Source organism: Microtus pennsylvanicus, chromosome 4, assembly GCF_037038515.1.
Source record: "Microtus pennsylvanicus isolate mMicPen1 chromosome 4, mMicPen1.hap1, whole genome shotgun sequence".
NCBI lineage: Eukaryota > Metazoa > Chordata > Mammalia > Rodentia > Cricetidae > Microtus > Microtus pennsylvanicus.
This window is the reverse complement of record NC_134582.1, coordinates 113,289,451-113,303,879: the sequence shown is the minus strand read 5'-3', so window position 1 is coordinate 113,303,879 and position 14,429 is coordinate 113,289,451. Positions and strand designations below refer to the sequence as shown.

General features: G+C 42.9%; 1 protein-coding gene across 4 annotated transcripts in view; it reads right to left on the bottom strand.

Moving 5' to 3' along the window:
- Tbce (tubulin folding cofactor E) overlaps window positions 1–14,429 on the bottom strand; it is a 40,089-nt gene that overhangs the window by 11,499 nt on the left and 14,161 nt on the right. For 3 of the 4 annotated variants that reach the window (XR_012910405.1, XR_012910404.1, XM_075970187.1), the window contains 4 exons: window positions 13,620–13,704; window positions 8,374–8,559; window positions 4,425–4,513; window positions 804–903 (listed from right to left, as the gene is read on the bottom strand). Coding sequence is in view for 2 of the 4 variants with exons in the window: in XM_075970187.1 (XP_075826302.1) it covers window positions 804–903; window positions 4,425–4,513; window positions 8,374–8,559; window positions 13,620–13,704 (460 nt within the window). In the remaining 2 variants the exon portion in view is untranslated. The remainder of the gene's footprint in view (window positions 1–803; window positions 904–4,424; window positions 4,514–8,373; window positions 8,560–13,619; window positions 13,705–14,429) is intronic. The other variant, XM_075970188.1, reaches the window with a different exon arrangement.

The following is a 14,429-nucleotide window of genomic DNA, read 5'->3' as shown; positions in this document are numbered from 1 at the left end:
AGACATGAAGTACTTACTCCTACACGGCAGACCCAATACTCTGTATCAACAGTCTGGGGTTTAACCTGAAGATTTGAAAGGAGCTCTCTTCAAGGTAGGCAAAGAAGCTTCAGGTTTCCCCATACATTTGAGGTTGGCTTGGGCTCCCATACTTCAGAAGAGGAGACAAGTGTTAAACCCATTTGCTCTATTTGAGGTGCCTTCAAGCTTGACTATCATTTGCACCTGCTTTAGCCTAGTAAAGCTTAACCTGCATATAAAAAGCACTTAGGAATGCAAGAGGAGAAGGGTTGGGGGTGTGTTCAGTGGTAGAGGGCTTGAGAAACACAAAAACCTAGGCTTGGTTCCCAGCACCATCAGAAGGAAGGGAAGGAAGGAGGAATGGACCAGCCTAGTTGAGCCCCTGGAAAGTGAGATTAAACTAATCAACTATTTGGGAAGGTATCAGAAATGTAACATTAGTAAACAAAAAAAAACTTTATTAAAACTATATTAAACAATGTCCCATTAAACACTGATTCTAAATTTTAAAAAATCGTGTTCAGCACTAACCCCTCTCCTCTGCTTGGATCACATATACCATAGTCCCTTTTTCACAGACTTTTAAGTTATGAAGTCCTTATAAGTCAGACTTTTAAGTTATGAAGTCCTGTGATAAGGACACAGATATACTCCTTATTCATGCACCTCAAGGGACCATCTGAAGACTGTGCCCTGAAGTGAACCTTTAGCAAAGTCCATTTAGGCAAAGCTTCCCGTAAAGTATCTGCCAGCTGTCAGAGAAGGCAGTGTAGAGTCCATACCTGAGATCGAGATCCTCCAGGTTGGTGAGCTGCTCTGCAATAAGAACCACTTCATCCCAAGATGACAACAGGTTTTTGGACAAATTAACAACTCGAATATCTAAGACACATTTTAAGAAAAAGTAATTTCAAAAGACTCCTCAAAGACATAGAATTAGTAGCATTCTAATTCTGAAATGTGGATTTTGTTTTGTTTTTGAGACACAGTTTCTCTGTGCAGCCTTGGCAGTCCTGGAACTCATTCTGTAGAACAGGCTGGCCTGGAACTCAGAGACCCCTGCCTCTCTTGCCACCACTGCCTGCCTGAAGTGGGGATTTTAAACTTCTCACTGTCTAGTCGGAAACTTTTTTCATGAATGCAAATGTTTTTATGTTTTAAATTATGTTAGCCTGGATATAGCTCAGTGGTAGAGTGCTTCTCTATATGCCAAAAGCCCTAAGTACCATTCCTAGCACTGCAAACTAAAACAAAGAAATATTATTACCCTGGTTTATCCAAAACCTAAAATAACTCATTTTCATGTGTCAAAACGTGAGACAAGCACCTATAACCAAAGCAGAACCAAGTGTCATAATCAAACTTCTGCAGGACCAAAAAACAATCCAACAAAAAAACCTAGTAACAGACAACAACTGAAATACTGAGCACCACCATCAGGCCCTGCCTTCAGCGCTGCCTTAAAGCCACAAGCATGTATGCCTGTGCACACACCCACCCTTCTCTCCAGAGCACCATCCTAGAGGAGAATACAAGGGTAGCAGCAACACAGGCAAGAAAGAGGCTGAGAACTCAGTCTGCAATGTGGCTTCTTATCTGTGATTCATGACCACAAACTTAGAAGAAAGTTCTGGGACCATCACATGCATGATGGCTTAAGGATCAACAGCCATGCTCTCAAGTGTAACATAGTCACAGACCAGCTAATAGAAGATATGTTTATGTGTTGCTATTACCCTACAATTAGTTATCAAGGGCCAAGAAGACAAGTTTAGCAGGGAGAAAGTCCTTAAGCTAACACCTCCTGCAAGTCTGAGACTGCTCGTGTCAGAGTGGCAGGTGGGACAGGTAGGAAGGTGCGTGGCCATCCAGACAGAACTGAAAACAAAGTCAATGAGCACACTGAGCAGAAAACTGAGGGAATCCGGGAAATAGAACCTGGAAGAATCCTGTGGCATCCTGGACACAGCTGTGATTACAGCGAGGCGCTGAGGTCAGAGTGGAATCAGCCTCCTCCAGCCACCTGGAAAGATGGACAGGTATTCTCAAAATGAGGCATCTAGGCTAGTGGTTCTCAACTATCCTAACACTGTGACTTCAACATAGTTCCTCATGTTGTAGTGACCCCCAACCATAAAATTATTTTTGTTGCTACTTCATAACTATAATTTTTGCTACTGTTATAAGTCATAATGTAAATATTTTTGAAGACAGGTTTGCTACAACCCCTAAGTTGAGAACCATTAGGCCTTAGAGACCAGGCCACATCATAAAGCACCTCCAGGTTGCTTCAAAGCCTGCTAGTCTGCCAGAAATGGGCACTCCTAGAGAGGCTGGAGCAGAGTAACAGGATCTGACCTAGGTCTCTGGAAAGTCACTCTGCTGTAAGGTTGAGCCGAGGACAGTAGGGAGACAAAAGAGACAAGTAGTCCCCTGTCTTAGTCAGGGTTACTAACTGACTAAAAACCATGACCAAAAGCAACTTGGGGAGGAAAGGGTTTATTTGTTTTACATATCCTGAACCACAGTCTACTGAGGGATGTCAAAGCAGGAACTGGGTAGGAACTGGAAGCAGGAGCTGATGCAGAGGCCATGGAGGGATGCTGCTTACTGGCTTGCTCATGACTTGCTTAGCCTGCTTTCTTACAGAACCCAGGACTACCAGCCCAGGGGTGGACACCACCCACAATGGGCTGGGTCCTTGGCCATCAATCACTAAGAAAATACCCTATAGGCCTTCCTACAGATCAATCTTATGGAGGCATTTTCCCAGCTGAGGCTCCATCCTCTCAGATTACTCTAGCTTGCATCAAGTTGACATAAAATTGGTCAGCACAGCCCCACAGCAGGCTTGGATCCCACCTCAGCATGAGAGCAGGAGGAAATATCAGCCTGAGTACCCCAAGCTGAAAGGAAAGCCAGACAGAAGGAAGTGAGGAAAACAGAGGCAGAGCTGTCCGGGCACATGGTACTGCTGTTTATTGGGTGCAGAAATTATGGTACAAGTAGGCTGGAGAGGTCTCGCTGTGGGACATATTGTTAGAGACAGAAATTAGACAGAAACAGTGCTAAATGAGCCACTGGGAGAACCGTAGGGAAAGACAAGAGCAGTGTGGGAAGGAAGAATGTTAAGTTCTAACTATGCCTCAATATGGTCTCCGAGAAGACACACTCTTTGCCGAAAGAAGGAACCTTCCATAAGACACAGAAAGCATTCACCCAGGGAAGAAGAAACCCTTTAAGAATAACAGCTGCAGCTGATTTTTTTTTTTTTGAGACAGGCTCTCATGTAGCTCAGGTTGGCCATAACTCACTATGAAGCAGAGAATTACCTTAAATTCAAGATCTCCTGCCTGTGTTTAGTACTAGGATAACAGGCATGCACTGCCACACCCAGCTGCGGATTCACCTTTTCCACAGAAGAAAATCCAAGGCAACTGTCACCTGTACAAAGCAGCACGAGACAATCAACCTGTCAGCCTCCACCCAAAGTCCCATTTGATATATCCCACAATACAAGCAGGAACATTAAACATAAGCCAAGCATACAGACAAGACAGGTGAGTAATCTCAGTACTAGGAAGGAAGGCTGAGGCAGAGGGGCTGAAGCAATTTCAAGGCCAGCCTGAGCTACACTATAAGACACTGTCTAAAAAACACCAAAAAACTCCACAGACATGGAGAGCCTGTTTTATCACTCCAGGGCTCTGGCTGAAAATGAGTCAATCTTAGGAGGAAGCAGGTGAGGGACTCTACAGGAGCACAGGGTAGGGAAGAAAGGCAGGAGGAGGTGGTAAACCCAAACCTGCCAACGTGCCACCTGTGCCCAGATGCGTCAGCTCTCTCAGCCTTACTGGACGGCTTTCTTCACACTTGAAAGACAACTGATGAGACCCTGGGCATCCCACATACACTGAGAAATGACCAGAGACCAACACAGCAGAGGAAATGCTAACCAAGTCTGTCCCCGTGCTAGGGGCCACCTATGAATTTCAACTCTCAGAGCTAAGCATGGTCACTCATATTGTAATACCAGCACTTGGGGGAAGCTGAGGTAGGAGAACTTTTGAGTTCAAAGCTACTCTCAGATACATGGTGAGTTCAAGGCCAGCATGAACTACAGATACAGAGTTAGACCCTATCTCAAATAAAAAAAAAAAAAGAAGGGAAGAAAGAAAGAAAGAAAGAAAGAAAAGAAAGAAAAGAAATTCCTCCTCCCCAGCACCAGAAAACTGTATTAAAGTATAATAAAAATTTTCACACTCATTGGCTGTACTTGCAGGCAAAAGGGTCTGGGAATGTCCTTAACTGATGTGCATGTCCCAACAAGGGCATGCAACCAATGGTGTCGGGCACAGGTACCAACCAGATCCAAAATCAGGTTTCAGGAATGAAAAGGATACTGGGACAGGCTTCAGCAATTCTTCCTTGTTCACCAGCACAACTCACAGCACACTTCCACAGGGAAATGTCTTTCAGTGCTCTCAGCTGACTGCAGGAAAAACAGTTCATATGTATATGTGAGTCATATACTATCATGTCCACTGGCCCTTTAGAATCTTACACAAGTGCTAGTACCCATCACATAAATTAAGAAGCAGAGTGTTACAAAAAAAGGAGAATGAAATGAAACATCATAGCCATTAGAGGAAGCTGCAGTCATTGCTCCTCTCCAAAACATCCTGCTCTCCCCGATTCCTCAGCAACCTCTCCAGCCACAGTTGCTATGGACTTACTCTTGACTGTAAAACTCCGTGTCTCCAATTACTGTTTTATTATATACAGATTCTCCTGTAACTTCTTCCCTCTGAAGGAAACTGTGAAGCAGTGGGATTCAGCTCCACTGGTCTGGAACACTTGTTAGTGTTTTACTAGACCCAAATGAAGTTACTAATTCTGCTGACAGTTGGCAGTTCCCCAAAATGCTGAAATGACACTACTGAGAGCCTCCTGCCCAGTGAGACAGAGCCTCTCCAGGAACGTGTCTGAGGCATTGTGCCTGAGAGCTCTCACTGTGATTCTACATATGCAGGACTTGTGTCTATCAGAAAAGCCAATGTCCCGGAACTCAGAATCCAGAGCTGGGCTACCAGGCTTCAAGGCCCAGTCCCACCACCTTCCTTGGCACTAGGCAGGTGCCTCAGACGTCACACTGGTAAAATGCTGTTGTGTGTACTTTAATTGTAGCAGCTTTATTCACACATTACCCAAAAGGCAGAAACAGCCCACGTGTCTAGAACAGATGAACCAAATGTGACGTCACATTTGAGAAGCAGTGTTTGGCCTTAAGAGGGAAGAAATTATGACATCCATAAATGGAGAGACCTTGAAAAGATTAATCAAAAAGATCAGACAGTGGGACAAATACTGCACAAGGATCCCACCTGGTGATCCCAGAACAGACAAAGTGACAGGTAGAAAGAACATGGCTGGGAGGAGGAGGAGATAGGGAATTAGTGTTTATAGGGGATGGATATTAGTTTGGAATGATGAGAATGCTCCAGGGACTGGTTTACATGTTTAGAGTTCACACTGCTAAGCCAGTTTACTAGAATTTTTAAAACATAACAAATGACTTAGTGAGTTAGTATTTCTGAAGATCTCAAAATACTGCTTAGCACCAAATGGTTCATTTTCATTAATGTTTGTAAAAGTTAACCAAAACTGACAATGTTGAGGGGTAAACACAAGAGCTAAAGGCATGGCAAAGGTGATTATAATCATCAGAAATAGGTTCTAGGGCAGAAGGCTCTCCCATTTGTTCAGCAGGCCCTGAGAGTTTCAGTAATGTTTCATGTTGCCTACATCAAAACAAGTATTTCCCAGTTCCAATTTTGTGTGTGGTTAGGACCAAACAACTTCATGATGACTTAGGTCTACCAATCTAGAACCCCTGAGTGCATGACTTCCCAGACTCTGAAATCACTCCTTCTGAACACCATTGTGCCCATATTCTGCTCGCCATAATCTTCAGGAAGTACTTGCTTTGTATTTATTCTAGATAGGGTTTCAAGTGGCCTAAATTGGCCTTGAATGCCTGATCCTCTGTCTCCACCTTCCAAGTGCTGGGATTATAAACATGTGCCACCATGCCTAGAAATTCCTTGGTCTTTTAACACAGCAACTGTTCATTTCAGTTTCTCAGAAACCTGAACTCACTGAAAGGAACTGTTAATGTCATTCACACAGCTGTCAATAACTGCAGACCAGTAGTTTGTACGCTGAAAGAAGTCGCTGTTTCTGGGCCAGTATGTGGTGGTACTTTAATCCCAGTACTTGGTACATGAAGGCAGGAAGGTCAAGAGCTCAAAGTCAGACCATCTATATAAGATGACTCAGTGGATAAAAGTACTTGGACCTGAATTCAATCCCTGATACCAATGCCTACACAAAGCAATAGGTGATGGCTCACATCTGTAACCCTAGCCTCCTACAATGAGGTAGAAAAAGAGAATCACCAATCTCCAAAAAGTTGTCCTGGCCATCCTCTCACACTGTGACAAGTGCATGCCTACTCTCATACATACATCATACACACATACAGATAAAACTTGAAATTTAAAAAAGCTGGGAGTGGTGACTCACAACTTTAATCCCAGCACTTTGAAGGCTGAGCAGGTGGATCTCTAAATTCAAGGTCAGCCTGGTCTCAGAGTGGGTTCCAGAACAGTAAATGCTATACAGAGTAACCCTGTTTCAAAAAAACCAAATCAAACCAACCACAACAAAAAAGAGTTCAAGGCTAGCCATGAGGTCCTTTTCTCAATAATAAAAATAATTAAAAAAATTAATCAAGATGCTATTTCCCTCTACAGTTCAAAGTGTGCCATGCTGGGATGTTGAGGAACAAGGTCTCTATAGCAGCATCAACCTAAAGCTATCTCCAGAAGAGCCAGGATACATGGGCTCATAATTGTTTCTCATTTTTATTGTTCTTGTCTCTCCACCCACCCCAGACCCCTATTTTTAAAACATTTCTCTTATTGATTCCTTGGGAATTTCACATCATGCATTCCAGTCCCACTCATTTCCCAGTTCCCCAGTCCCTCCGTATCCACGCCTCACCCCTGGACATCCCTCCCAGGAGCACACACCCCCACCAAATTAATTTTAAAAAACCACCTCACTCCCCTGTCTTTCCAAAACTTCTTCATTCATCCTAGTGGCATGGGGATCTGTAATGTGTCATACAGTATCCCCTTCTGTCCAATCAGCCTCACCTGAAAAGCGTTCATTGCAACGAGTCATTGGTCTGGTTCAAGGCCCACGGTACGCCGTCATGTACCCTCACCACCACCCCACCCTCACTGACCCTCCTCTCAGATATCCTGCTGCTGCCCCGAGTCATGGAGAGCCTGTGGTTATTGCTCCACAGCACTAGTTCTTTTATGTACTCCAGCAGGTCACAGATGGGGTAGAAATTACGGTGGGACAACCCAGGGCACAGAATGTGGGTCTGAGAGGTGGCTGAGCTGGTCATCTGGGTCACTGGGACTGCCCTCCTCAGGCGAGGGGCAGAGCCAGCTTTCCCACACCTAAAATAAGTCACTCAGGATCAGACTCCCGAAGTTTCGACCAACACAGGCTACTTAGTGGTGCTGAACCAAACTGCCTCCTGAGGACCATCATCACTCTGCTAGCCGTGGGGGTCACAGAGACTACCCACCACCCCCAAACAGAGGTCAGAACAACTTTGTAATGTCAGTTCTCTACTTCCACCCCTCTGTGGGTTCTGGAGCTCAAACTCAGGTCCCTAGGCTTACATGGCATACACCTTTACCCACTGAGTCATCTTGACAGCTCCTCTATTTTTTTTTAAAGATTTTGTCTATGAATGTTTTATCTTCATGTATGTATATGTACCACCTGCATGCCTGGTACTTGTGGGGGGTCAGAAGAGGGCATCGAATCCCCTGGAACTGGAACTGTATAGATAGTTGTGAGTTGCTTTGCTATATGAGTGCTGGCAACTGAACCTGGGTCCTCTGCAAGAGCAGCAGGTGTTCGTAACCACTGAGTCCTCACTTCAGGGCACACTGCACACCTCCCCTTGTAATGTAACAGGATTTCATGTAGCCCAGGCTGGCTTTAAACTGACTGTCTACCCAAGGGTGACCACTGAACTCCTCATCCTCCCACCTCCACCTTCCAAATGCTACAGTTACCTGTAAGAATGAACCACCACACTCCGCTAAACCGAGGGTTTTTATTTCCCTGAATAATCAGTGCTTGTGTCTCAAGACACTGAAAAGGTGAACCAATGTGGAAGCAAAGTTCCAAGCATCACCACACAATCAAGAACTTTAATCCCTATCTGTTGACTGAAAGTCAGGCTGCCACATCAGCTCTTACCTCTGCTTCTTTGTGATACTGTCAAAACCAACAGTTTGCACTTGTTTACTTCCAACTTTTAAGGAACTTGATTTTCCGTCATCATCCGATCCATCTTCTAACACATAACGCTTCTTAAGAGCAGTAAGAAAGTCTACTCCAAAATTAACTTTGTTTGGACGAACAAAGGAGCCTCCTGTTGGGTGCCTGAGAAGGGAAAGAAATTACTATACAAATATCATGAGCATGGTGACATAGGCTTGTCAAGCCCAGATATTTGGGAGGCTGAGGCAGATTCCAGACCAGACAAGAATACATAGTGAGACCCTGTCTTTTTTTTTTTTTAAAAAAGGAAATACTAGGCCAGCCTGATCTACAAGAGCTAGTTCCAGGAAAGGCTCCAAAAAGCTTCAGAGAAACCCTGTCTCGAAAAACCAAAAAAAAAAAAAAAAAAAAAAGGAAATACTTTACATTGTTGGATATCACTTTGTTATTTAATCAAGAAATATTAATATGGCCAGGCAGTGGTGGCACATGCCTTTAATTCTAGCACTTGAGAGGCAGAGCACACAGCCAAGACTACACAGAGAAGCCCTGTCTTGAGGGAAAAAAAAAAGAGAGAGTGGACTGGAGAGGTGCCTCAGAGCACTGGAAGCTCTTCCAGAGGTCCTGAGTTCAATTCCCAGGAACTACATGGTGGCTCACAACATCTATAATGAGATCTGATGCCCTCTTCTGGCATGCAGGAATACAAGTAGGCAGAACACTACATATACAATAAATAAATAAAACTTAAAAAAAAACCCAAAAAGTAATGTGTATTTTAAAACTTTTAAAACTATTTTTATTAGATGTATGTTACTGGGGATTGAACTCAAGACCCTACACATACACATTCTACCTATGACATACATCTACAGGGATTCAGTAAAACACTTAGTTACTCATCTGCATGTCTATGTGAGCACATGAGTGCCATGGCACATATATGAAGGTCAGAAGATAGTTATCTCCTATATGTGTGTCCTAAGGGATCTAATTCAGGTCATCTGGCTTAGCAGCAAGTGCCTTTACCAGCTGAGTCATCTCACGGGCCCAGACTCTGAATTTTCTATACTCCTGCTTTAGCCTCCAGGACAGATTAAGATAATGCCGTGGCATTATGCCCAGCAGTTACTGTATTTAATTCACATATTTGCTCTGTTAATACAATACATTTTGTTTTCTATGTTCTTGAGACAGTCTCCCTCTGTAACTCAGGCTGGCCTGAAATTCACTATGTATCTCACGCTAACACTAAACTCGGCCTCTCAAGTGCAGGGATTACAGGAGTGAGCCACTAGACTTAGCTATTTACTACTTTTAACTAATATCTTTATTTTTTATGTATATGAGCATTTTGCTACCTGCAAGTATGTATGTGCACCACGTGTGCAGTCACTGCAGACGAGCCAGAGTCCCCAGAACTGGAGCTACAGGTGGTTGTGAGCCACCATTTGGGTGCTGGGAACTGAACCCTAGAATCTTCTCCCTCCAGCCCCTGTTTACTACTTTTTAAAGTATATTTTGTGTGTCCCAAAAAGATCCAGAATAGAGAAGATGGGAATTAAAAACCTGACCTAGCATACACTGCATAAAACTGTAAAATCTAAGGTGGACCTTCAAGGACAAATAAAATTTGGTTTAAAAAAAGCTAAAAAAAAAATTCTTTTTTCATAAATAAATGTTGAAAATATTTTTTTTTAAATGCTGGAGGTAGAAGGAGAGGAAGAAAGAGAGGTAGCTCAAATGCTAATTGATTTTAATAATAAAACTCAAGAGTCAGCTGTCAGGGGTGAAAGTGGAAGGATCAGATAAGGAGAACAGCCAGTCACTAGAATTCTTACTTCTACCAATGCTCAGACCAAAAGGGCAATCCTGTTCTCAGACTGACTGCAATGGGCTCCTGTCTCCTTCTACCTTATATTCCTCTCTTTGCCCAGCCACATCACCTCCCATCTTCACCTCCCTGATGTGGGAGTGTCTTTATCTATCTGCTGCTTTCATTGGTTAATTAATAAAGAAAACTGCTTGGCCTAATAGGGCAGAATTTAGATAGGCGGAGTAGACTGAACAGAATGCTGGGAGAAAGAAGCCGAGTCAGGCAGACGCCATGTCTCTCCTCTCCAAGCAGTCGCCATAGCTCTCCTCTCCAAGATGGATGCAGGTTAAGATCCTTTCTGGTAAACCACCACCTCATGGTGCTACACAGATTATTAGAAATGGGCTAATCAAGATGTGAGAATTAGCCAGTATGAGGCTAGAGCTAATGGGCCAAGCAGTGTTTAAAATAATACAGTTTCCGTGTAATTATTTCAGGTAAAGCTAGCTGGGAACCGAGCTGCAGGAAGCAGCCCGCGGCTCCTATTACACCTCCCTGGTGCTGGGATTAAAGGTGTGAACCATCATCATCGCCTAGTTCTGTTTATCTTTTAGACTGGATTAATCTCAAGTAGCCCAGGGTGGCCTTGAGCTCACAGAGATCTGTTTGCCTCTTTCTCAGGAGTTCTGGGATTAAAGGTATGTGAAACCACTGCCTGGCTTCTGGTGGCTTCCCTCTGCACTCTGATCTTCAGCCAAGCTTTATTTGTTAAAACACAAACAAAATATTACCACAGGAAGAGAGAGAAGAAAAGACAGATTTTGCTGGGCTGGCCAAATGGCTCGTGGTACCAGTAAAGAGTTTCTTGTGCCAGCCTGGTAACCTCAGTTCAATCCCAAGTCCCATGTAAAGCTGGAAAACAGACTGACTCCTTAAAGCCGTCCTCCAACTTCAACACATGCAGAGGCACAGAAGTCACACACATACATCATATGTACACATAATAATTTTTAAAATTAAAAAAAATCTTAAATTAAAATGCTAATGTTTACATGTAAAGTATTAAAATTAGAAATAGGAAATTTCATTTTTCAAACACACCAATATATATTTAAAAAAAAACAAAAACAAAAACTGCAGGCTAGAGAGAATTAAGAGCAATTAAGAGAAATCTCAGCAATTAAGAGCATTGGCTGTTCTTCAAAAGGACCAGGGTTCAGTTCCCAGCAATTACCAAGCACGTGATGCTCACAACTGTCTATAACTACAGTTCCAGGGGATCAACACCTTCACGCAGATACATATGCATGCAAAACACCAAGGCACATAGCACATAAAATATAACCAAATAATTGGCAGGCAGTGGTAGTACATGCCTTTAATCCTAGCATTCAGGAAGCAGAGGCAGTTGGATCTCTGTGAGTTCAAGGCCAGCCTGGTCTAGAGTGAGTTCTAAGACAACCAAAGCTACACAGAGAAACCCCGGTCTCGAAAAACCAAAACATGAATGAAAGAATGAATGAATGAATGAATGAATGAATAGTAATAATAATAAATAAAATAAATAATTTTAAAAATAAAAATTTAAAACTAAGCTAGAATTTTAAGCAACAGTACATTTTGCCAGGTGTGGTGGCACATGTATTCTATCTGAGCATTCAGGAAGCAGAGACAGGTATGTCTCTTTGAGTTCAAGTTAAAGGCTATCCTAATCTACATAGCAAGTTCCCGGTTAGCAAAGGCTATATAGAGAGACCTTGTCTGAAAAAAAAAAGAAAGAGAGAGAGAGAGAGGAGAAGAAAAAAGAAAAGAAAATGCATTTAAGGTAATGATAGAGAAGAAAAAACTGAAAATCACAAATAGGGTACTGGGAAGACACTCAGTGGATGTGCTTGCTGGGTAACATGAGGTCATGAGTTCAGGCCCCCAGAATGCACATAAAGACTGGTCACTGTTGACACATACCTGTAATCCCAATACAGAAACATGAAGATCCATGGGGCTTACAAGCCTGCTAGTCCAGCCAGTTAGTGAACTCTAACTTTAGCGACCCTGCCTCAAAATACAAGGTGGAAAGCAATAGAGGAAGATACCAGATGCTGACCTCTAGTCTCTCTGTGTATGCACACGCATGAACATTTAGGATAAAAATATATTTGTGATTGTTTTTTCTGAGACTGTTCTACTCCTTAGCCCCGACTGCCTTGAACTCATGATCATCTTGCCTCTGCCTCTGTAGTTTTGAGATTACATGCACTTAGCCTAAATTCACACTTCTTACAGCAATGATAATGAGCTAGTCAAAAGGAGATGTTTATTACTTTTGGTTGCAGGCAGATGAGTAGTGTGGAATTGTGTCAGGAAGCTGCAAAGTGGAGCCTATCCCTATTATAGATCAAAGATCTCAATCTTTGGTGAAACATTCCCAGCAGTTTTATCAAGAAACCAAACATCCCAGTGATAAGGAGTACTAGCCAAATGAATGCCCATCAATAATAAATCTCCAGAAGATAAACTGATTTTAACAGTGATTTAGACAGAAACCATTGTAATATTGTAAATTTGTCAAGATGGTTCATGAAACACAAATTCTGAACCCATGAGGAAAATGGAGCAGGATTAAGTACTCTCATCCCATTGGCCCCCAGTGCTCAGAACCTCAGAAAACCTCACAACTTGGGACATCTAAAAAAAAAAAAAACTAAAGAAAGGTATAGTGGTCTTTACTCTGAGCACTCAGGAGGCAGAGGCAGATAGATATATATCTCTGAGTTCATTGCCCACCTGCTCTATAAAGTGTGTTCCAGTCCAAAAAAAGAAAGAAACCAAGAGCTAGCCAAGGCATGATGATGTACACCTATCATCCCAGAACTTGAGGGGTAGAGGCAGGAGGATCTCAAGTTTAGAAGCAGCCTTAGCTATGCAGCAGGTTAGAGGCCAGCCTATACAACACGACAAAAACAAAAATGGGGGCTGGGGTACAAGGTGGCTCAGTGGGAAGAGTACTGCTGTGCAAACATTAGCACTAGTATCACACCACATAAACCTATAATCCCAATGCTGTAACGGGTGTGTGGCAGAGCTAAGAGGTTCATTTGTTTGTCTGCCAGCCAATCTAGCCAGAATGGTGAGCTCTAGGTTCAATGAGAGGCACTGTCTCAAGAAAATTTGGCAGGAAGCAAGACAACACTCCGCCTCCTCTGGACTATAGGCAGGGACATGTACCTGTACACACATGATTGTATCCACCTGCCTCTGCCTCCTGAGTGCTGGGATTAAAAACATGTACCACCATGCCAGGCTGAAATACCTTTTAAAACTATTTATATCCGACAATGCTTCTTCCTTTCCTTCCCTAATATTCAATGATTAATTATGACCTTGACAATTCATAAAAAATATTTACCTGCATTTAAAATACATAGTGCCTTCATGGCTCCCATCATGCTTTCCTCTCTCGGGATTGTCCCACTCAACTCCTAACCAGAGTCCTAGAGAAACAAAATGAAAAAAACATGACTGCAAAACATGACAAATGGATACTCTATTCTCCTATAAGCAAACAAAATTAGTAACAGAAGCTACATCACAAACAGGTAGAATAGGGAATGTCTCAAGAATTTCCTGGAACTTCACTCAAAGAATGCAACAATAGCATGTATGAACCAAAAAGCCAACAAAAACCCCAACACAGAAAACAAGAACGGCTAAACTATACTGGGTATACTAAGCATAAATGAATCTTTTTTGTTTTGTTTTTTGAGACAGGGTTTCTCTGTTTAAACTGTTCTGGCAGTCCTGGAATTCACTCTGTAGACCAGTTTGGCCTCAAACTCACTGAGATGCACCTCCGTTTGCCTCCCAAATGCTGGGATTGAAGGCATGTGCCGCCACTGCCTGGTTGCATGGATGAATCCTGAACGCATGATACCAAGTGAAGAAAACACCACAGAGGACTAGATATGGCCTACCCTACATAGAGGGTACAGGGATCTCTCTCTTTAGTATATTCTCTGGTCACAATCTCTGAGGATTCTATAAACCTGTAACAGAATGTTTGTAAGAAAATCCTCAAAAGGCTAGGTGTGGTGGTGCAAGCCTGTAATCTAGCACAGGAAGAGGCCAGTCTGAACTACACAGTAAATACTGTTTCAAAGAAAAAGATAATAAATCAGGCCAGAGAAATGGCTCAGTGGTTAGAACTACAAGTGGCGCC